The sequence below is a fragment of the Myiozetetes cayanensis genome, unplaced genomic scaffold, assembly GCF_022539395.1.
Source record: "Myiozetetes cayanensis isolate MyiCay16 unplaced genomic scaffold, myiCay2020 scf1, whole genome shotgun sequence".
NCBI classification, from domain to species: Eukaryota; Metazoa; Chordata; class Aves; order Passeriformes; family Tyrannidae; genus Myiozetetes; species Myiozetetes cayanensis.
In genome coordinates this window covers 94,452,909-94,477,561 of record NW_026086604.1, presented here as the reverse complement: position 1 = coordinate 94,477,561, position 24,653 = coordinate 94,452,909, and the positions used below count along the sequence as shown (strand labels likewise).

The following is a 24,653-nucleotide window of genomic DNA, read 5'->3' as shown; positions in this document are numbered from 1 at the left end:
CAGCTGTGTGCTAAAAAGCTTCCACTGTTGTCATTCTGCATTTTTAATGGTACTGAAACCGTCAGGTGAAAATTGTATTCTCCTGATGTTCTGAGCAGCAGGAGAATGAAGATGAAAAGAGACACATGCTAATGTTAATCATGTTAATACAATGGCATTTTTCAAATATACAGGGCTGTGCTTTAAGAGGAATAGGCTCTTTATTTCTCCCTTCTAGTGCATTAATTTTTGAAAAGGAGTAACTGCAAATAAATAAAAAAAAAATAACAGCAAAGAAAAACAATAAGCCAAAATTGACTTAATCGTGAAAATTCTCCCCACATAGATTTCCCATTGATTTTTTAATTGCTGTTGTTTCAAATCATTAGATTGTTGTAAATACATTCTACAACTCAATATTCTTTAAGTTACTTGTGATCATTCACTTTCTTATCCTCATAGCACCCCTCTGAGATTATTCCCTATTCCGACAGGGCACTGAAGAATAGAGGACTAAGGTGCTATATAGTATGATTACCACACTATAATTTAGATGTCTACTTTCTAGCTGAGGCTACACTGAAACTGTCACTAGGATCTATTTGATGGTTCCTAGAGAGCATTCTGACCATTAATCTGACCAAAACCAAGAGTCTCCATTAGAATGTGATGAAAATGAGAGCCTATTCTCATGTACAAACCAACACCCTAGATATAAAAACCTACAAATAAAAATAAAATCCCATCCTGAAGGATTCAGACAGAATTCAAGTATCTCTGAATGACAAATCCTAAGGAGTAATTCCAGCTATGCTACTGCCAGCCCCTCAGGTTCCCAAGAAAAAGCCAGTAATAGGCCCGGTAGTCTTGTCTGTATATGCATACTCTGAGGAACCTCTGAAATGACATGTATTTTACGACCCCATGTTTCAAGCCATCTCCAGCCCAGCAGTCAGGCCGGTGCATCAGTGATGTTCTTGGCATAGGGCACATCTCTCAAAGCCAAGTAACGTACAACATTAACGCGTCTCCAGACACTTCTGAGCAGAGGTAGCTTTCACAGTGAGCTCTAAGCAGATTGGTGCCTATATACTGCCTGTGACCATCTGGTTCTGCCTCCATTCCCTGACAGTCTTGGCAGGTTGGTGTTGACAGATTATGCCTATCATGCACCATTAATATTTGTCTCCTTTTGAAATGTTCTGCTGAGAGTTTAGCTAAAGACAAGGTAAGTAGTCTCAATGCAGAAAAATTGCATTTCTTATCGAATTCAAAACTGGGAGTCTCTGCTCATTATTTCTGCAGAAACATAGATTCTTTAACTGAAATTAAAAAGCTTCTGCTATGCCCTGAAGTACTTTTCAGTATTAAGATTTCACTGCATGCTTTTAGGTATTTCTGTCAAACCACATACAGGGCTTTGTTCTTCTTGTATTCAGAAACAATAACAAACACTAATTGTCCTTATCTTCCCAAGACATCCATGAAGTAAAAAACCAATGTTTTGGTTTTTTCCTTTGGAAGTCAGACTTTGCAAGTACAGGTCAAGACCTTTCACTTTCATCTCTAGGAATGAAGTATCCTCATGCCTTTGATGCTTGAAGCTTAAGCAAAATAATGTCCAGAATTGCAGCATTATCTTATTGCCTTACAAAATTCATACTTTGCATCATGTTCCAAAAGATCCAACAATGTACTGGAGCAGGTAGACACCTGATGCCAGGATTCACACATGACATTTAGACAGGAAGACACCACCTACACCAGCCAAAATAGGGGGACATTTGCTAGGCATTCCTGTAAATTCATCTGGATGCCCAGATTGTGTTGAAGGGCATTTACAACATATACATTCATTTACTCGTGGGAATGCCAGAAGTGAAAGGGGAGTTTGATTCCCTCAGCATGAACTTTGGGCAGGGGCAGAGTGTGTGCAGAATTTCCTCAGCATTCTTGACCAATGCACCAAGGGACATTTTAACCTACTTATGTCATACACTTGGACGGAAGTCCTGAATTCTTTTGTATTCTTGACCATCTTTTTCCTTGCCCTTCAGGAGCTCTTTTCCTCCTTTGGCCTCCACCCCTGATACCTTTCTTGAAACAGATGGCACCCTCTCTACCTTTGTCTTGTTCCTGCTAGTCATCATCTTCTTCAGTCAACTCTTTGCTGAAGCCCTTATACCCCATGGAAATACACACTTCCCAGTTTTTCCTGAATGCAAAAAAATCCCACAACTCACAGAAGTTAGAAATGTCATCTAGCTATCACTTCTCTTCTGGCCTACACACTGGTTGGGATCAACCACTATTTCAGTCCTAGAAGGATTTTGAACCAGTTATTTTCTCTCTTTTTGAATGCCTCTATTTTCCTGAGACACTGTTGTAATATAGAATTAATTTGCAATTACAAAATGAGCCAGCTTCTTTTTACCAGATGTGATTTCCTTGGCAATGGAAACAGATTTTGGGGGAGAAATAGCAAGGTCCATGTAGCAGAAAATAACCACTAACTCTCACTAATACATAGTAAAAGCTATGTCAAAAGATCCAAGTATTACCATTCTGGGTCCCTATTAATGTACACACTTTTAAAAACTGAACTCTGTGGTTGCCTTTTGTCTTAAAACACTATAACTGCTGCATTAAATAACCAGTGTCATTTTCCATGCACTGTTTCAATTTCTCTGCCCTTCTTCAAGTATATAAAAAAATAATGGAAGATGACACTTTGTATAGGGAAGACAAAAAAGTTCAAATTTTCACCTCCAAAGCACAGAGCAGTGACAGAATCTTTTCTCCTACTCCATGGCACTGGAAGGAAAATCTACTATCTTTTCTTCTTTGGATCGTACATTTTTTAAGACTCTTTGAAAAGTTCACATTAGATTTTATTTTTGAATTAAAGAGGCATTCTTTTAAACCACTTAAACTTGGCATTCTTTTAAAGACTACAATACACACCTAGTATATGAAGTCATCGAGGTTTCTTCTTCATTTAGTACCCAGGCCTGTCTGTTTCATACTGAATTAAGATGATTGGTATCTCTCAAGTGACCTGTTGATCAGCTGAACACAGTTTCAAACGAGCCAGAACTGGTCAAGGATCTGCATCAAACCTGGCAACTGGGTTAAAATGAACTTGTCTTTTAAAAAGTCAACATTTTTGCTATGTGGTTTAAAAACTAAAGTTTTGAAACTTGCTTTGAAGCTTGTTGAAATTTAAAGTAAAATGAGGATTAAAATGAAACTCCATGCAGAATATAAAATTATTAGGGTTTGGCCACACAAAATGTTTAACCAAACAATCTTTTGGATAAAATGAATGGGTTGGGACTTCTACTTGACCACTTATTTTGGTGGTCAAAGCATTTTAATGCAGAAAAAACCAGTTAAATAGAAAACTAAACCAAAGTAAATTATGTCACTCTTCTTTTTCACAAAGAGTAATTTCTGCTAGTATCTAGACAATGAGAAAGAGTCTTTGGAAAAACATTCAACCCTTGTGAACCCTTGTGAAAGTTTACTTACCTATCTACATACAATCAATTCTAGTGATGGGAGCACTTCAAATTCAATTCAAGTCTGGAAAATGCTTTTCATACACACAGGCCTAAGTCTCAAACACTGAGCCAGAATCTTAAAGGAGAAAATCTAACTAGAAGACATATGGAACACCGTTATTTGGCCACTCAACAATATTTTATTTGTGTGCATAAGGCATAGAAAAATGAAGAGTCACTTGTAACAGATACTGCACACTTAAAATGGAATAGCACTCAAATAAAAGGCATTTCGTGAAGGGACAGAAGAGGAAGTTGCAACACAAACATAGAAGTTGTTTTATTTTGAGCATATGATCTTTATTTAGACTGTTACATAGGAATTAGTTCATAGAATAAGATTTCTGAGTTGAATTTTTCTCTCTTTCCTCCTATGTCTGTTCCAAGCTTTGATGTTCGTACTTTAGTTCCCACACTCTACATAGGACAAAGAACTATTTATGTATAATACTCTGAAAGGCACCTCAATCGACATGACACCTTTATATTTATTTGTAGGATATCACTTGCACAAAGTGAAGTGAGAGTGGGGAGTATACAGTGAACACAAGTCATCAGGAATAATAATTATAAAAGAGGAAAAATAAAGAGTCTGGCATATGAAAGTTTGTTCATTACTTCTTAGTATATTTATAATCAACCAATTTCCTCTCACATTTTTCAGCTCTGTAAAATAAGACCTGTTTATCTTCCCAGAGTTTGTTTGTAAGACATACAATACCAAGTATCCACGCTTAAAGGAATTTTATAAACTATTTTATACTGTGGCATGATAATTTCTCTTTGCAGATAGTCACTGGACACAAAAATTGTTTCTTTGCCAGGACAATACTTCCAGTTCTTGATAAGGATGATTTTGACTAGCTTCCAGGAAAAGCTGCCACTTGGTTACATCCACATTCAGTTCCTTTGCCAGTGATCTATCCAAGTCAAGGGTTCATAGGTGAAAACCTTGAATGTTCTGCACAAAACCTCAAGAGATATCATCTCCTCCTCAGTCAGTATTACACTGTGAGTACATACATTTACATAGAGTTTTGCAAAAATTAGTTTACCAGCCAGCTTTACCCATAGGAAACTAACTTTACCCTTTTTGCAGATAAGGGTTCTATTTTCCTGGTGACTCTCCTGTTTCTGAGAGCTACCTATTAATTCCATGATAATGAGGCCCAATGGAAGTAGAATTTTTCACCTGCAAAACCCATGGCCAAGCTAGAAGCAGTAACCTTCAGCACCAGCAGCAGGCAGTTCTTTGTTCGCAGGAACATCGTCTCTGTCTCAGTATCTCACAGGTTCCGTTTCAGCAGATCTGAAATCTTTGAGTTTCTCTCTTTGTCCTCCTTTCTTAGTATATTTGGAAGAAGGAAATGGGGAAAAAGAAAGTCCAGAGGAAGAACTTACACCAGGATATCGCTTCTCTTGCTGCACCATACTACCAGTGTTATCATGGCACACGTCAACATGACTGGGATCAAGATCAGAGTTATGAGAATTTCATCTGGTGGATCTTCCCAGTGAACCTTTTCTGAAGTACAGTTTGAAAAGAATTGTTTATGAATCCCAGTGATAAAGCCTTCTGCAAGGGGGTTTGGCCAAAAGCAACTTGCGTTGTTGGCTTCACGTTCTGTGCACTGGGTAAAGTTGTCATAATACCTGGAAGAAGAAGAAAATTAAGAGAAGTTTAAATAGAATGTATACACATATTACACTTAGAAAAAGGTTCCCAGTGCACCATAAAAAATCTCTAAGAATGTGTCTGTCATGTAGATACTCTGCTGAAAGACCTTCAGTGGAAACTGTGGGTACCAAATAAAATACAGTGAGCCAGAAGAACTGGCTCACATGTACTAATACAACATGTGAAATTCTGAGATCCTGGATGGACAATAGTCAAAACCTTTTCTTTTGGGTGCTGTTACTACAGCCAGGCCCTCCTAATGCCACTTAGGTAGAAGCAGAACTCCCTGACTAGAGACATCTAGTCTAGCACACAACTGTGCTAAGAACAGAACATTTTGAACAAAACATGGATAATTCATGCCTCAACTGCTCTTGGACATGATGTTGTGCTGAAAATTGGCATGTGACACTAGGACCAAGCTACAACATTTACTATTGCGTAAAAATTTTGGTTCTGTTTCACCCTGAGGCAGTAAGAAGATAATGGGAAAATAAACACACAGAAAGTTAGCTTTTCACAAACTTTCTCTTCTTCCCAACTGCAGCAAATGCCCAGAAGGGGGGAAAAAAAAATTATTTCTAATTATTCGTTTGCATTGCTTATGAAAGACTGCGACCTAACACTTGATTTCAATATGTCCAGCAATAACACATTTATGAGAATTGGCTACCCCTCAGGAAAAAATAGGAAACAATAAGCCTAAATGAGTAATCACATGGGTTTTTGGTGTTATTGTAAGTCAAAGAAATTCAGGAAGTGAATGGATATGGGGGAGGGGATCAGAAAACAAAGAAAACTAAGACTGTCTGGTCAGTACATGAATAGGACAAGAAATAAGGAAGCTGAATTATGGTCTGTTGCATTTCTTTCAGTCCTGCATGACTCCATAAACTCACTTCAAAGGGAAATTAAAAATAGAGAGGGCAAGAAACCACATGACATCTCAAGGGACAGCATCCTGTACTATTATCTGAAGACCCTACCCTCCCTTACAGTACATATAAATATGGTAACCCCTGACAAATGACTCATTCTGACATAAAGTCCTACAGGGGATTAATGTTGACTCAATCCTTTGCTGTAAAGTAGTGGAAGAGAGACATTCGGTGTCTGGGCCAAGACTGAAGTCTATGGTCTACCTCCTGTATATCAGGCGAAATGTCTGCCTGCCCGTGCTACAAACACATAGGTTGACAATACAGGCTGCCAAGCATCTAAATTCTCAGGGCTGTGTTCACAGAAGAAGAAAAAGCCTCATAGAAAGGACCTTCTGCAAGCTCCTTGCAGTTGTCATTCTCAGGGAGTTTGAGCTGATACCACTTTGTCCATAAGCAAAAACACTGGACAATCTAATGAGCCCAAACTCTGGCAAGGAAGCTTTTGTGACATCAGCAGCCACTGGAAAACATCAGGAAATGATCTAAAAATAAAATACAAATATTAGCTGTTTGCTATTTTAATAGTGTCATTCTCCTATGTGACCTGGTAGCATCCATTCTTTATGTTCTTGGACTAAATTAGACACTGAAGATGTCTAGTGGAATGCGGGAGAGACAGTCCCAGAGGACCTGAAGAACAATACATCTGAAGTCAAGCCTACAGGGTTCAGCGGACTACAACGCAGAGACAAAGGAGCATCCAGTGGCCCAGACGGTCGGTGTTCTGTCTAGTACAGGATCCAGGGAGTGTTGGACTCTGCTCCAGCCTTGCTCTGGGCCAAGATCTCAAGGGCACACTTATGATGACAATGGCTGCTTCAGTTCGCTATAGAAAATTCACTATTCTTCCAAGAATTTTTACATTTTTTCATAAATGTTAGATGGTGCAAACAAAAATACTTCCCACTTATTTTTCATTTCAAGTACAACATTACAACATAGCTAGAAAAACCTGGTTAAATGTTGACAAAATGCCAGATAAAAAATAACTTATGGAATATATTGCATTTGAAAGACTAAATCCCCAAGAGCCAAAATAGAATAAAAATGTTATCTTGGTAGTTTGAATTCCTTACCATTTTCCCTTAAATCCCCATCTATCAAAAAAAAAAAAGACAAGAAAAATACCTACCTGCTCTATAATTGTTCACACAATTGTGAGAACACAGATAAGGGAAAATCTCATTTATTTGAGAACTGCATGTCTGCCAGTAAAGCTGAATTCACTTAAATATTTATGTAATTTAGTAATTTAGAGTTTATGCACTGCAACAGAAACTTCATGTAAAAAAACATATATATCCTCTACATGGTACTGTGGAAGAGGTGCCTCAGAAGGGAGCAACTGCATCCTCATTACTCCAGCATGGGTGTTTTGTAGCTAATCAACTGGTTTGCAAGTTTGGGGTTTTTTTTAAGGGGGAGGTGGTTTAATGGATAATTAAGTCCAATTTGATTCTCCTATGCTTAATTCTTTTATGCCTTACGTAATTCTCTTTATTTGAATGATAAAGGTTGAAGTAGCCAACCTTTTCATTCTGTATAATAAAAAGGCTATCATAAAAATACCCTGGCCTTTGAATGGTGGTATTTCAACAGAAATGCCTAAAAGTTACACAATTTGTGAAAGGAAAGAACAAGAAATTACAGTTTTTACTTATTCCCAGAACCAGTAATTGGAGAGCACGCTGGAGCTCAAGCTCCTTCGCCTCTTGGATTATAAGGTGACGTGGGAAGTTTGTTATTCCTTGTGCTGAGTCACATATTCCTCTCTTTCAGGCTAGCTACAAGGATCCTAGTTAGTACTCAGAAAAGGTATTACACTGTGAGCCAGGTCACAAGCTTTGCGGTGAACGGGCTGAAAAATTATTGTGAGTTTCATCTCACAAGTAGTTCAATACCAGAAAAACAAAATCTAAGCATAGTCTGCGCAGCAAAATTCATACAAAGATGTGCTTTCCCCTGATATGCTCAGGACAATTGTAGTTCTCACTGCAGAACCAACTCTGCACATTACTGAAAATATTCACTTTCAGAGAACATGAAAAATATTTCCTTTTGGAGCTATCTCAGAGCTGTTAACACATTTGCCATGAAAGACAACTTTCAATATTCTAGAAAAATAATTCATTTTTCAGAGAACAAACACTTTTCTCCTGTACTTGATGTTTCCAGTAAAACAACTGTGTGGTTAGGGGTTTTCTTTATAAAAACTGTGGAAAATTTTATTTTGTGAGTAATTTGCCCATATGAGAAAGTACTTTTTTATATGTTTACCTATAGCTAGGAACCCAGGCAAGAGGCAGTTATGAGGAATGCTAGTGCACACATTTGCCTTGATGGAACAGTCTTTCACAGAGTGCCTACTCAAACTATTTAAATAGATAGCTGGATGTATTATACCTTATCCATTTCAGGGTACACAAGCCTACCACTAAGGGCATTTCTCAGTCTAAGTGGGGGTTTGAATCTCATCTGTAGTTTCCCACATCTCCAGGAAGGAATGCGGTAAATTCTTGCTCCTTCTTCCTCAACATCCCTGTGCAGGAAAACTGCAGAGATGATCACTTTACAAAACCACAAAAATAAAACTCCCTCCTCCAAATTTTCATGAGACCAAGAAAACAAATATATTGCTTAATTAAGAGTTTCAACAAATAAGCATTTTCCAAAGCAAAATTGTTTTTTCAAAAATCCCCGCACAATTCTCAAAAAGCCAAGTACTGTATATATGCTACTTAAGACAAATACTTGAAGGCATTTTCTGGCTGCAGCCAGTAGACTCACTGTCAGTTCCAATAGGAGACTTTTTCCACCTAAAAAAAGGTGGACAGACCACCCCAGAGATCCTCAGCACACATGCAGCCAGGGGTGTTTTGTCATTGCTTAATAATATAGGTCAGGAGTTAAAAAGCAAAACAGATACCACACTTTCACTTTTCCATTTTACATACATCAACTTCATTATTAGTGATGTAATTATGGAAGGGTATGGTAGGATATAAAACACATTACGAATAATTTTTGTTATTTTGAGTCCACTAAGTATTCAGAGAATACAGGGAAAATACTCTCTAGCATAAATGAGTCTTGATGCAAATCAAATAACAGATACACCAGGGACACTCACTCCTTCTGTTACTCTACATCCTGGACAGAATTCTACAGGCACTCTTCCAGGACACTACAAGTCATGTGGTGTATTTTAATAAAGATGTTAAAGATGTTTCAAAACTATTTGTTTTCACCTGGATGATTCAACCAAAAATTTCTTTATATATAGTCATATATTAATATTGCATTATCACCCTCATAACCTCTACCCAGTCTGGAATAAGAAATGCTGACATAATAATAACAAATATCGTATGATGAGGAAGGCATTTCTTACAGCATTTGTGGAGGCAGGAAGTACCAATCAACCTCAGAAAAATAAGAAGCCCATTCTTGTATGAGACACATCAAGATCGTATAGAATTTCAGGGTGTAACAGTCTGGATACAAATAAGGATCCAAACCATAAGATAATTATCTCCTGAGGTTTCACCATCGTATTAAAAGGAAAGCTTTAGTTTTATAATCAGCTATGAGCCTACAAATATAGTGGAATATTTATGAGTTTTTCTCATTCAATATCTCTCCAAACAGATTTGTGGCTGAATCTCACCACTGCATTAATCACATACCTTCTGCCAAGATGAGTATTCTCACAGACACATTTTTGCCTCCCTAATCAGATCAGATCTACTTTTGTGAAGCTCCAATATAGAGTTCAGCCTGAAGAAATTAATGTGCTACAAAAATAAGGAAAGACATGAATATGTGTATGGGGGAAAGGCAAAAAAATTAGTTTAATGACAACATTATAAAGTACAGTTTACTCTTATGCCACTAAATAATGGACATCATGACAAACTTACTCACTTGGGTTGAAAATAATAAATACGTTCTGGTGCCCTTGAAATAATTACAGAACTCCACCCTTAGCTTCATATCAACAACTGTCTGGAAATTGAAAAATCATTGAATAAATCTAATTGAAAACCCTAAAATGCACAATTATTACCAAATTTCCTAAAGATACAGCAAGAAAATTTAAATATAAAGAGGAACTGTAGATGTAAGTAGTTTATATACCTAATATCCATCTCTAATGAGCAACATAAACCACCACATTGAGCAAATGTGGAAGAGGGAGGGAAATGTAGCCTGACATCAGATACTATGTTATTAAGATTAAAAATGTAGTAGCACCAGAATTTTACCAAGCCAGAAATTCTACTGGCAAGCAGGCTTTGCCTTCCACCTCTCCTGACCTATATTTTAATGATTACTTAGTTGTAAACTCAGTCCATTTTTAAAGAACACCAGTTCAGAGGGAAGTATTCTGTGAAGCCATCACTACATCATGTCTAGTATCAGAAGCCACTCCATAACTCCCTTGAATTAGACAAAAATCAAAAGAGTAAGTGAGGGCAAATCCTAATCTCACAAATATTTAAGCACATATATCCAACTTCTAAGCCCAGCATTTCCTACGTAGCCATCAGTGATGATGTGTGCAAAAAGATGTCCTTAATATCATTAATAGAATCATCACGTACCTACCCCTTAGAGTCAAAAAAATGAGGCTTGTGATTCTCTAAGGGAAATGAAAATTTTAAACCTTTTTACTTATAGATCAAGTTTCAAAGTTTTTGTTAAGTTGTTCAACTAGTTGAAAGCCCTTCATCTTCTTGGGCTTCTCATGGAATGAGACATCATGTTTGTGGGGCAAGCACTGGAAAACATCACATTTTTGTGCTGCTCTACTCATCAATATTTAAAACTTTACATCTAAAATTTTAATCCTTGTACTAGAACACGTGAAGACAAGCAGGAAGCATTCCAAAATTCAGACCCAAATGACCAGACCATCTTTTGATTTCTATTAAATACTTCTCCATGCTGAAAATCACAGATGCACAATCTCTGCTGCTTCATCTGCCTTTTCTCTATTATAATCTGTTATTTCTCTGTTTATTTCAGATTACTTCACAATGTCAGTGCAAAGGCAATACCAGACTAAGATCTGGTATTTTTTCTTTCCCATCAGCTTTGCATCTCCCTTCAGTGTCATTAAAAAAAACACTCACGTTTTCTAGTGCATATCCCCCTTCAAACGCCAAGCATGACAGAGATGAGAGCCCTGAGAACCTAATAACATCATCTAAAAGTGCCTTCCTTATTGTCAGGTTAGATTTCAAATCACACTTCTGCATGTTTAGAAACTATGTTGCTTTTATAGTCAGTGGAAACACTGGAATAATTTTAGGCCATCTTGTACATGTTATCTTTTGAGACACCTTACTTTAAGTTTTCACTGACATGTAAAGGAGTCCAGGACAACCAGTACAGTGGACAGGTAAGTCCACCACACACGCCTGCTCTGTGTAGCAAAAAAAGAGCATCACAGAAAAAGAAAAAACTTAGTCAAGAATTGCACTCAAATATGCCACTGTCAGCGACCAAGAGACATGCAAGCAGTATGCTCTCCTTGTGCCTAGCTCAGCTCAACTCCTTCCCAAAAGCATTACCACCTGAGTCACCATGGACTTGCACAATCTTCACTCCAGTCAGCTTGACTGCAAATGTTCTTAGTGCATTCAGGTCAGTCACTAGCAAACAGTCATCTGTTGAGGCAATTCTGCTTTCTCCCAACACATCAGTCACTTTCTTTATTCACCCTGTAAAGTTTGCTACAAATAACAGCTTATTTGTCACCACTTTTCTCAAAATTTTCATCTTCATGCTAAAATCATTATTCTACCCCTGCTTCCAAAATTAAATGCTCAGCCAGCTTCAATCATCCAGCACCTGGGAAGGAGACAAAATCAGGAAAAGGGCCAGTTACTAGCCCAGAGCTGCTCTGAGCTAGTCATTCACAGTTCACTCTCTGTATCGTTTCAGCAGCTCAAGGCTTTCCTTTCCATCTAGATGAACCAAGCTGACAGGCAAACAGGGAAAATGTGGCTCTAATCCAGATCACTGCTACACAGCTGCGCCTCCAGAGAGCCATTCAAAACAAACACCTGTGAACACAGTAATTTTTCTGACCAACAGACAAAAACAGGAAAAGACGTAACAGAAGATCCCTTCTCCTTCATTCCAGCTCACATCTACAAATAACTGCTTTTTTCCATTTCTAATAAGATATTAAAGGATATGCACGTGTCATCTACTGATTGGAAGCTGTTATTAGACTTCACTTGGTCCAAAGTAGCACAAGCCTTTAATAACACCACAGTACTTTAAGTGGAAAAAGAGAGAATTATCTGGTGATACCCAGCTGTAAAACAGAAATCAAGGCTCAATCATGCTTACACTTTAGAAACACCCACTGACTGCAGCATCTTCACAGACTAAAAAGGAAAAAAAAAACCTACCCAAACAATTAATCTACTTCTAAAGTTGAAATTTTCATCATCATTTCCATATCCCTGGTTTATTAATACATAATTTTTATGACCATGTAAAGAATGTTCATTTTTTCTGATTAATTACTGCAAATGGGTTTTATATACACTGATAGAATTCCTGCAATTACAAAAGCCACTTGCTCTGGGAGGAGACTGCTCTTTTCCAAGTCGAGCACAAATAATGGGAATCAAAAATCAGGCCATTTATTACAGATCTTAAGCTTCAGATCAGGTCAGCTATTGGAATAGTTAAAGAATAAATTATTTTTTCAGTTCTGCCTAGTAAATGTATTCTTTAAAGCTGCAATCTATGCATGGATAGCTCACAAACAAGACCAAAACTGATGAAAAATTAACCATAGAATCAGAGGAACAGTAACAAAATTAAAAACTAATTTATGGTATAGCATAAAGATCTGTTAGGGGAAGAGCCTAACAAAAAAAGGTCTGCTTAACTACTACTGAAACACAATGATTATGTTTTAACATGACTTTGACAGCACAGTATGTACAACACTGGATTTTTTCCTTTCTTATGTCTTCCCCTCTTACTTATGACACTAAAGACATACGCCTTCTCCTTACTAACCTTGTCTTGTGCTTTGTGGCTTCCTGAGACTGTTCCAACATCTCATACATGCAACAGAAGCCAACAGTGGACCCAAAGGGCCCTACTCCTTGTCCACAACTATTTATGAAATATTTGAGCATTGCAATACTCCCTGGAGTTGCTTAAGTGCAAGCCAGCAGCCTCATAAGCAGGTGCAAAAAGTATTATGTCAGGAGATTCTGGATGATGTTCACTAAGACTGTCTGCAGATCAGGAGCAGAGGGGCCCAGCATCTTGAGACTGTCACCTCGGACAGTCCTCAGCTCCTGGATCTGCCAAGTTTATTCAACTTCTTATTGGGTCCAGCTAAACTCTACCTCAATTTGAGGAAGAACAATGTAATATGGCACATTACTTGTGAAAGGTTACAAATCCTTGTCATAAGAAAGCTACTATGTGGTCTGATAGAACTGTGAGTAGCCAAGTAGTGGTTTTATTTTCTGAGCCTTTATCAAAGTCCTCTTTGGATGATGAAAACAAATTATTTTCACAGTGATGGTAAAAAACCTATCTGTTCCCTTGCCCAAAAATAGTCAAAAGTAGAAAAAAATCTTAAATATTTATACTTTTTTTTTTTAAGTATTAATCCTAATACCTCACACCTATATACTACACAGTATACACTTGTATACTACACATCAGCCTAGATATATATTAGGTGTATATATACTCCCCAGTAATAGGAAGCAAAAATCCATGATAGATTACAGTGCAACATGATAAATCATACGTAATATAGACCATCTTAAGATCATCCTGCCTCTTAAGGTACCTTCCTGCAGATAAAAATAAGCCCCACAGACAGACACAGAACCCAGTTCTAGATGCCAGAATGATTATTTTAACATTTCTGTGCTTATGTTATAATCTGATACCCTAATATGAAATGGTACATTTTAGCAGTCAGTGAAACGTATGAAGAACGTTTGTATACACAAGAGAAATGTGAAACATCAGTTTCTCAAAAGCAAGAAACAATAGTGGTCTTAATTGTTCACCTATGCCCTATGCCTTGGCAACCTTTGTCTTTCCACCCCATCTACAATCAGCTCTAATCAGAGAAAATTTTTAATTTCACAAAGCTGCTGTATCTGTGTGTGTCAGTGCAGCTAACAACGTGTGTCTGCCTTTTGCAAATTACACAACAGGCTGAGAAAGATGACTTACCTACTTAAGAACACTGCATTTCTTGTCTTGGAACTACTTTCCAATACTGAATTATACACTATTTTGCAAAGATAAATAGAAATACCAGAGCCTTGACAATTAACCATAACTACTTCTTTTTAAGTATTGTTACATAATAAACTTCTCTAATTGAAACAAGGCTCTGAATACAGAACCTAGTAGTATTAATTCATATGCCATCATGCTGTCAACAATTAACCATGTGACTAATATTACAGGTAGTCTGGAACAAGAAAATCTATTTTTTGTCTCTGCTGAGCCCATCTGTGTTATTATATGTTCGTGGTTGATCTATTTCGAAAACAAGAATGTAGAAACTGTTTTGCAAACCAGAAGAACTAGAAAAATTTGTATTCAATTTTCATTTTCATAACACATTTATCTTCCTATTTTCACTGCTTGTAAAAATATACTGTCCATTATATATGCGTTGCATAATTCATACCAGCCTATCAAGTTACGCCATATTATTTTACCACTAAGCAACTTTACACAGAAATCTTATGCATTGCTTACTTTGAAATACAGTCTTTAATAACAAGCTCCATGAAGACTGTTTTCTATTACTGATCTTATCACAGTAAAATTCAAAAAGGTCAGGAAAGGTGTCAAAAGGGCTTATCAGCTGACAGTCCTGAGATTTAACAGCAGAGTGCTTTCTAACATCACCTCTAAATTGCTTACATTATTTTTCACAAGGGACTTTATTCCTTAGGACTATGATATTCTCATATCTCTTAACTATTTGTTAATTGACTTGGTAATGTAAGCACTGACATACTGATGCCACCTTGTGAGTGTAAGCTTCCAGCCATTAGTCTGAGGATCTCCTGCAGTACACAACAATTTGATTCCCACCAGCCCTGCTAAATATTGTAACTGGTGTCTTCTGGGGACCTTAACTTCACCAATGTTGAAAACTCTTTTAGAACTTCAAGAAGAAAATATTGATATTTACATCAGTGACCTCTTGGCAAATGCCAGATTTCACTCTCTTTTTGAAAACAAAGACTCATGAGAAATAAATGTAACATGTTAAAACTTTCTGAACAAAGCACATGAACAAATGAAATCTGATATTAAAAACTAAAAAGTTTTCAGCTATTGGTAATGAAAAGGTAGATTTTTCCTACATAGCAGCAGGCTCAGAAGATCCTCCTCTTTTCTCACACTGATAAAACATCATCAAGATTTGCAAAATACTTTGTAAACTTAAGAACAGAAAGGTTTGAGTTCTTAAAAACCTTGAAGAGATGGAGAATGGGCTCAAAAAGCACACTATTCTGGAACGATATGGTCATCACTGTTTTTTCAACGGAAGACCCAGTATCTCCTGGGGTTTAAAAAGAAAGTTATCTTTGATGAAGAACAAACTCCAATAATTTTCTCCCCATTCCTCAGCATTGCTATTCCTGAACTGTGGCTTTTGTAGACTGCAATTACAACACACATTGTGGTATAAATAACAAATACATAGCTTTAGTTCACCAAATCTGAGCTCCTGGTAGTTTGCATATTTAATTCAGCAGTCTCCCAAAAGATCATCAGTTTTCTCCTTATCCTCTCCATTAAACCCATTTCATGGTTTCAAGACAGTTCTTCAAAGCAAGGTTTAGTTTTGTAAAAAGCAAGATTTTTCAGTGTCTAAAATGAAAACCCAAGAAATGTCATCAGCTGAAAAGTTGATAAGGCTTTGCTAGTTTGTAGCATAGCTACGTCCACAATATGCTGCAAAACAACGGGATGGCTTTGCATTTGTAAGCAAAGTGGTCTGCAGGTCAGCACAGAATTCATAAATGGTAGTGTTCTCAATACAGTGTTAAAATTCAGAAGTCAGAATGATTAATTCAAAATTCAACATTTAGGAATGTTTTTCACCACCCTTCTGCATCACGGAACCTGGTCACAGCAGACACAGAGTTAGGGAATGCATTGCTGTAACTGCACTGCAGAGAGAAAAAATATTAGAAATGTGTATCCAAAGCCATAAGCCTATTCAATGCCTCACCTGGAATTATCAAATATACATATTATTTTCACAGCCATGTATTGTATAAAATTTGCCTCTCCTATTAGCAAAGATGAAGATTATAACTGTAGTAAGAAACCAAATTTCACCCTCTTTATCTATCAGGAGGAAAGCAGTTATAGGGGAATAAAGTATTCTTGCCTTGGGCTGAACCCTGGTGTCTGAATTCAAACTAACCACTTTATTCATATGCATCAGGACATATTCTTATCTACATAATGTAAACCAAAGCTAATATATTCATTTGAAAGTAATGGAGATTCACCTGAAATAAGATCCTTTTGCAAACATTCTATTACAGCTCCATTCAAGGGCAAGTTGTGACTTTGCATTCACTTCACAGCAACTTGTGCCTAGAATGGCTGATCCCAAACAGCACATGAACGTACATATTCTCAGCATTGCCCTGTACCTGGCAATTTGGTGAGACTTTATAAACTTTAGGGTTCTTTCATTCCCAATTTTTTAAATAATAGATGGCACACATTACTATTTCTGCAGTGAAAAATTACTATTGTCAGCTACCAGAACGATGGCAACACAACTGCTCAAATACGGCATTCTTTTCCATTGTTTTACTCACTCACACCTAACTGATTTATAAGATGTTTTACTTTGCTTTTGAAAAGAAAGGCATGAGTCACAGAAGGAAAATAAGAGGTTCTTGGGGGTAACCAGCCTGATTTTGCCACTGCTGCCATGACCTCCAGGAGATTTTAGAAGGTTTTTGAATACAAAATTACTGTAAGTTTTATATGCAAAAAGGTGAAAGGCAGGCAGAAAGGATTAAATATCAGTATTATCTGCATTTCGCTGAGAGCTTAAAAAAAATGCAACAGCTGTATCTATACAAGAAGCTCAAAGACAGACAATCCTACCAAAGAAGACCAAATGCTAGCATCTACCACACCAGTCCCTTTCCTATATCCTACAACACTTAATGGTAAATAAGCTACATGAGGCCACACAACGTGCAGGTTTATTCAGGCTCCCTTCACAGAGACTCTAAGCTGCCGAAGAATATTTTCTTCTACAAAACCTGAACTGACAAAACTCCAAGGGCTTACAGCAAGCTAAATAAGGAATTTTGGTTCCCCTTCTCAGTTAATCTTCAGGGAAAAAGAAAGGAATTACTCTTCAGACACATGCAGAACTTTAGACAAAAACACTGCAGAAAGTAACCTGCAGACCAGGCAACAATACAATGACCTTTCGTCGTGCAAGCATATTTGTGATTTGCAGCATTTTTATCCTGACTTGGCCCAAGCGAAAGCGTAACCAATGAACTAGTCTGTCCACAGGGATATGAACCCTAACACAAATACAGACACGCCCCTCTAACACAACTGAGGAAGAGAGGGACTCCCTTTAAACAGTACTGTTCTGGACCTAAAATCACATGTGCTGGTCACTCAAAGGTCCAGTCTCAGGCAGCCCCAGGTTGCCTTTCATGTGAGAAAATCACATACAAAAACTCAGAATTGATAGTTCTCTGATAATGTTGAAAAGAATGAATCAAATGCGTCTGCTTTCTAATTATGACACCATTACTGTGGGAATATATTAGCTCACATGAATCAGTGCCTCACCTTAGCTGCAAAACAGTCCCAGTGGTTCGTCTGAGATTTTTAGTAGTGATTTTTACTGAGATTTAATACTAGGGAATATGTTGACCATATGTGGAAGGAAACAAAAGAGGTGATTGCCTAGGAAATGAGAAGGGTGAGATACTCAAATACTTTTTTGCCTTGGACTTCACTGGCAAATTCTCCAGTCACACTGCTCAACTCACAGAAGGCAAAGCAGGGACTTGGAGAACAAAGAAGTACCCACAGTAGGAGAAGATCAGGTTCAAAACCATGTAAGGCACCTGAAGGTCCACAGGATCTAACGAGATCCATCCACAGGTTCTGAAAGAACTGCAGAGGAAGTGGCTTGGCCACTATATGTCACATTTGAGAAGCCACAGCACTTTGGTGAAGTTCCCACTGTCTGGAAAAGAGGAAACATAATGCCCATTTTTAAGAAGAGAAATAAGAAAGACCCAGGGAACTACAGGCCAGTCAGTCTCACCCTGGTGCCCAGCAAGATCATGGACCAAATCCTCCTGGAAACTATGTTAAGTCACACAGAAAAAAGAAGGTGATTGGCGACAGCCAACATGGCTTCACTAAGGACAAATTGTGGCTGAAAAATCAGGTGGCCTTCTCTACAATGGAGTTACAGCATTGGTGGATAAGAGAAGAACTGACATCCTCTACCTGCACTTGTGCAAAGCATTTAACACTGACCCACACAACAGCCTTATCTCTAAACTGGAGACACATTGTTTTGACAGATGGACCACTTGGCTGGATGGTCACGCTCAAAGAGCTGCAATCAGTGGTTCAATGCCCAAGTGGAGACCAGTGGCGAGTTGTTCAGCCTGGAGAGGAGAAGACTTTGGGAATACCTTATAGGAACCTTCCAGTACCTAAAGGGCACCTACAAGAGGGCTGGAGAGGGATCATTTACAAGGGCACATGGTGAAAGGACAACAGGCTTGAAAACTGAAAGAGGGTAGGTTTAGACCAGATATAAGGAAGAAATTCTTTACTATTTGGAACTTGTTTCCCAGAGAAGCTGTGGATGCCCCATACCTAGAAGTGTTCAAGGCCAGGTTGGATGAGGCTTTGAGCAACCTGGTCTAGTGGAAGGTGTCCCTGCCTACAGCTTGGAACCAAATGATCTTTAAGGTCTCTTCCAACCCAAACCATCCTGTGATTCTGTGGTCTTCCCAGTACATTCCTCTTCTGTAGAAGTTTTGACATTAGCAGCTGGATGCAATCCCTGATCAGCATCTACATTACGCTTCCTGCAGCAATCAATGGGGAAGATAAAAATCTTAAGATAACTGCCCAAGAAAATGACAGTCTGGAGGGTTCTTACATACACACTCAGCCAGCAGAGGTTATTAGCTCCAAGCTTTAAGAAGTGAGGGTATATAATTTCATCTTGGACTGCACATGTTTCTTTCAGAGTTTGCTTTCCCATCGATCTTAATGTCATCTGGCTTTCTTTTGTGTAATATTTTACTAAGTTCTTTGAAAACTAGGCACTTTTATGATTTGTTTCATTGGGCCAAATTTTAACAGGCAAAACTCCCATTGACTTTAAAATTGAGCAACAGCTTTAGGATTACTTTTCCAGAACATTACATGAAATTTGGCTTGAGTCATAAAGACTTTTTTTCCTTAATTCCTTTTTCAAATCACTGACATCTGTACAGAACATGGGTGGACTCCTTCGTCATCTTCAATGGGATTGAAAACTACTGCCTTTCTTTATAGAATTCATTTTTCATGTAAAGCTTTGTGGGGAAACGACACTGAGGCTGTATAGAAAAAAAATAGTTGTTCAGTGTGAGCACAGACCTTGGACCATGATCACAGCAAAGCAGGGAATTCTATCAGGCACACACATACTTTCAATGAATCTGCTTCAGACATATAATTAAAGAAAAATTTTGCCCTCCCCTATTCTGCTAAGAACTGAAATTTAAAACTTTGGAAAAATCAGAATTGTAACATCTTACATGTGCCATAAAGCAGTGCCACACAGCCACAAATTAGGAGCTCTCAGATCTGTGAAAACAGGCTTGATGAAGTAAAAATAAATATAGGGATAGTAGGAAAAAGTTTTTACAACCAATTCTCTTTCTAAAACAGAAAAGCCAGATCTAACGTGTTACATGCACTACTTTACTAGAACTCTCTTCCAAAACATAAATTGCTATTAAACCCTTGGACTACAAATCCACAACTATTCCTTGGCTGGAAAACACAGAATGACTAACTGAGAGCTCTCAGGGTTAGCAGATATACAACATTACACGCTTGTGAGCTGACTGCTGCAACAATAGTGTTGGTGTGAAATAACATAATGCCTCCAGTCTAATAGACAACACTTATATAGATCAACGAGAACAATCAAATCCTACACTTCAGTCCAACAGCAAACAGCTACTGAGGCTGATGTGTCCCCTCGGGAAATGTTTAGAAGACTAGAAATACTGAAAATTACATAAAAGCACTATCATGTGGATATTAAGTTAACAACTGTTACTTCATTTATTGATTCAGATAAAGAAAAGCACTCCACAGTTTGCTTTGGATCTGTGAGAAATTAGTTTAGCAATGCACTTAGACAACTCCAAGCTGGCATTCCTATGTGAAGACTCAGTTTAAGAGAGGACTGTTGGAGCGACAAGATGCATAGCGTTATAACTGAATTAAGTGTGCAACGAGAGACAAGTATAAAATATGTAGGCATCCATTTCTCTTTGGTGAAAGGAAAGTCTTTGAAGGAAAATCACTTTCTGGGCTCCTTTGCCATCACTGTCCATAATAACATCAGAGAGAGACTAATCAACTCTAAGCAGAGACAGAAAGATACTGTCTTCATTATTTCTTTCTCTGTAATGAATCATCCTGCCCTCATTTTGATTTCCTTTTGATACACTTTCCTGAGGCAACAGGTTCATGTTTGTTATTGGCATCTGCTGCCCAGGGCCCCAGACACACAATGTGCATCTGGCCAAAACAGGTTCCTTCTGACAGATGGGTAAATCAAGCATCAACTCTTAACATTTCAACTGAAGAAAGCAGGAAGCCTATGACCAAATATCTATATTATAGATATCTTTGCTATTCCAGTAGTGACCTTTTAATTATTCCTCTGTATTCTTACAGCCTAACAAATTTTACTGCAGAAAAGCTAAATCAGTGATAACAAGGTCCACACGCTTCTAAACAGAAGAGGTGTTTGGCAGCATGTCAACCAAAAAAAGTATGTGACTATCAGACAGCAAAGCCTTTAGCTCTATTGCTACCACTGAAAAGACTTTATTTCTAGATATAATGATGCAGTAAAATCAGGAATGCTGACTGGCTTGTGCTACAGTATAGTTGGACAGGCTTTCTTTAAGTGCCATCTTTGTATGGAATTACTGGATGACTGTGAAAAAAACCCAGTATAACTCTGTACTTAGGGAATGTAACAAAAGAATATCCAATAGTGAAGATTAAAACATATCTAATATCAAGTCTTGTTAGATTACTACATAAAACTTTCTAATGAAAGTGTATGTCTCGTTTTTGTTATACGTTGTTACTAAAGCTTTTTGCATTAACATGCCATATACATCTGTATTTCTTACCTCTGTAGTGTTTGCACTCATAGCAATCAATCAACTAGAAATACATATATGGAGTCTAAAACACAGTCTTACAGATTTTTCAAATTAATCTTTTGGAATTTTTGTGAGCAGATACCACATACTTCCTTATAATCACTTATTATCACTGAAGGTTTTACCACACTTTGTTTAAAACATGGAAAAAATCCCCCAAAACATTAAAAATCAAAGGTAGCTCTTGAATTAAAAATATATGGAACTTGAAAACTAACAATAAAAAAGTAATTGTCATTAATGGAGTGCAGTTCCAAAAGTTTTGGCCCAATATCTTAATCAACTTAGTAAGACAAATGTACTTTTTGTTTAAGCATGCAAATAACACGGTAAATGGTGAAAGAGTAGAAAATATAGGTGCAGTTACAAAGACTGATTTGGATGACTTAAAAATATGGATTTACGTAAGCAATATGCATTTTAACACTAGTGAATGCAAGATGACAGATCCACAAATAATGTATGCCACACTTGCAAGTCACTCTGAGAAGGACTTAAAATCGTTTACAGCTTGTAGACCATGTCCTCCTAGAATTATTAGGTAGCTAGGAGGTTTAATGCAATATATAAATATTCTGGCAGAAGAAAAGTGCTGAATACACAGCAGGACCAGAGGAAAAAATAGGGAGTAAGAACATGACACTATACAAACTACTGCTAGGCAAAATATTCAATTCTAAACCGGAATCCAATGAAATTCCAAAAGAAAAGTTGTAAAAACTTGCAAGAGTTAAAGAAGTCTGAAACACCTGCATTATCTCAACAGGCTATAAAACTTTGATTATTAATTTAATAAGAGAAAAGTGATTGAAAGGTGACTTAAAAGTGGTTTGTTTGTATTTAGTTGTGAAAAAAGGATTTCTGACAAAAGAAGGAATTTTACTTACTGTTCCAAAGGGTTTGCTGTTCACAGTCAGTGGAAGATGTGCCTCATTTCTCATCAGTTTGACTCCAGTTCCCAGGGACTATACCTTATCATGTATTTCACAATCTATATATACAGATGTAATGGATCAATACTAACCTTTTAAATGAAGAGTTTATGCATTCCCATAAGATACACTCTTCTTACAGGGTTTTAAACAGTGACTACTGGGCAGATTGCGTGGCCTGTATTACTCAACAGTGCAGATCAGATGGCCATCTTTCTGGCCTCAAAATTACTGAAATGCTAGTAACTAAACTCATAAAGATTTGGAAAATGGGGATGCAAAAGAGAGGAGAAGACTGGTGCCTGGGAGCAGGCCAAAATCTTAACAAGCCACTGATAATCAGTATTAGCACACTATGATCCCACATTTCCACAGGGGTTATCCCTAAGATACACACAGAGTTTTGTTTAGAGACAGTTTGTTCTAGCTAAATTGTTTCCAGGATCCAGTTAGAAGTATTTGGAAAACCCTTTCATGAGCTAAGAATAGAAAGTAATCAAAACCATTACAATAAGCAGCATTTTTTCAGGTTCATGTAAGACAGCTCTGGGTGCTCCCATCTTCATCTGGCCACTTGCTTCAGGAATTAGTCATATCTGGCCTCTCAACTGTAGTCCCATTGTAACCACACCAGGATTTAACACAGCAGAGTGAAAAAAATCTGACTGTTAATAATGGACTTTGGTTTGTGGACGTTAGCAGATTTTATATATGCAGCTGCAGCTGATAAATATTAAAAAATACAGTAATATAATACTTTTATTATATGTAATGCAGAACTATATAAGATGTATGTTATTATAAACAGATATAAAATATCAGAAATATTAAACATGAAAAATAAAAACCTTTCTGTAATTTCCAGTCTTCTGGCAAACAAGAAGTATATTTGCTTTTAATTCCCCTTATAGTTTTCATCCACACTTCAGTTCACTTGCCATGTAGTCTAATTTCCTGTCTGTTAAACCAAGTTGTATTATCATCTTCAGGGCAGCCTCTGAGTAAGTCAAAGGCATCACCAAAACTGTGACTAGGTGAACCCCTCTTCTCTGTCAGTGAATATCTCCAGCTGTGTTTTACCTTTCTTGTGGTTGGCCTTCATATTCCGATGTCCAAGCAAGAACCACTGAAATACATCACGCCTAAATTGCTTAAAATATTTTAAAATCCTACTTTGATCCTTCATCATATTTAAGCTTTCAAGTGCTTCTGGACAATCTGACCCAGAGTACTTGTATTCTAACTTCTCTGTGAATCCTCATAGAAAAATGCAAAACAATCAGAAAACTTTCTTTTGACAGGGCTTCTGTAAAGCTTAACCTCAGACTTTACTGTTTATATGTGGTCATTATACTTTCCCAGCAAGATCAATATCAGCTGTGGAGGCTAAAACTCATAATGGCTTGCAGTACCAGCTGCCACATAGAAGGCTCGTCTGTTTAAAATCAGTCAAGATGCTGCTTTTTAAAGAACACAGGTTTTTTAAGATGTCAGAGCTGTCAGAAAATCTTACAGTATAATTAAGTTACAGCAAATTGAAGTCACTGTAATATCTCTCACAAATGTTTGGCCAAACAGTAAAGCACGGCAGATAACTGCTATTTACAGTCTCATAAACGAGGACAGCCATTTACACTGAAGAGCTAAAACTCCTCCATGAAACAAAGAATTTAGAAAAGAAGCAGATTTCCATTAACTGTTACATTTTGATATAAGATACAAAGATTTTGAAAAATCTTTCTAAACGAAAAGTGACAAGCAGAAATTACTATATGAAGAAACAGGTTTTTTTACACAAAACCCACAGTTTTAACCCACTATTTCAACCAGGTTGATTAACTGTTACTGCTGGAGGCTATATGTAAAGATAATTTCAATATGTGAATTTTAAGTGCCCATGGCTAGATAAACCAGTTTTTCATTAATTTGTCAGATTACTCCAAAGAAAGAAGCATTTCTGTCCCATCTGTCAGGGCTCCTCCAATGAGCTGGAATAAATTAGCCTACCTGCCCAGGGCAGGGGATTGGAACTAGCTGATCTTTAT

General features: G+C 37.4%; 1 protein-coding gene across 2 annotated transcripts in view; it reads right to left on the bottom strand.

Annotated features, from left to right (window-relative positions):
• Positions 1-3,652: 3,652 nt before the first annotated feature.
• The window catches only part of RAMP3 (receptor activity modifying protein 3), a 44,568-nt gene continuing 23,567 nt past the window's right edge, over positions 3,653-24,653 (bottom strand). For both annotated transcript variants that reach the window (XM_050324595.1, XM_050324602.1), the window contains exon 4: positions 3,653-5,195. In XM_050324595.1, coding sequence (XP_050180552.1) covers positions 4,940-5,195 — 256 coding nt within the window. In that variant the 3' untranslated portion in view covers positions 3,653-4,939. The remainder of the gene's footprint in view (positions 5,196-24,653) is intronic.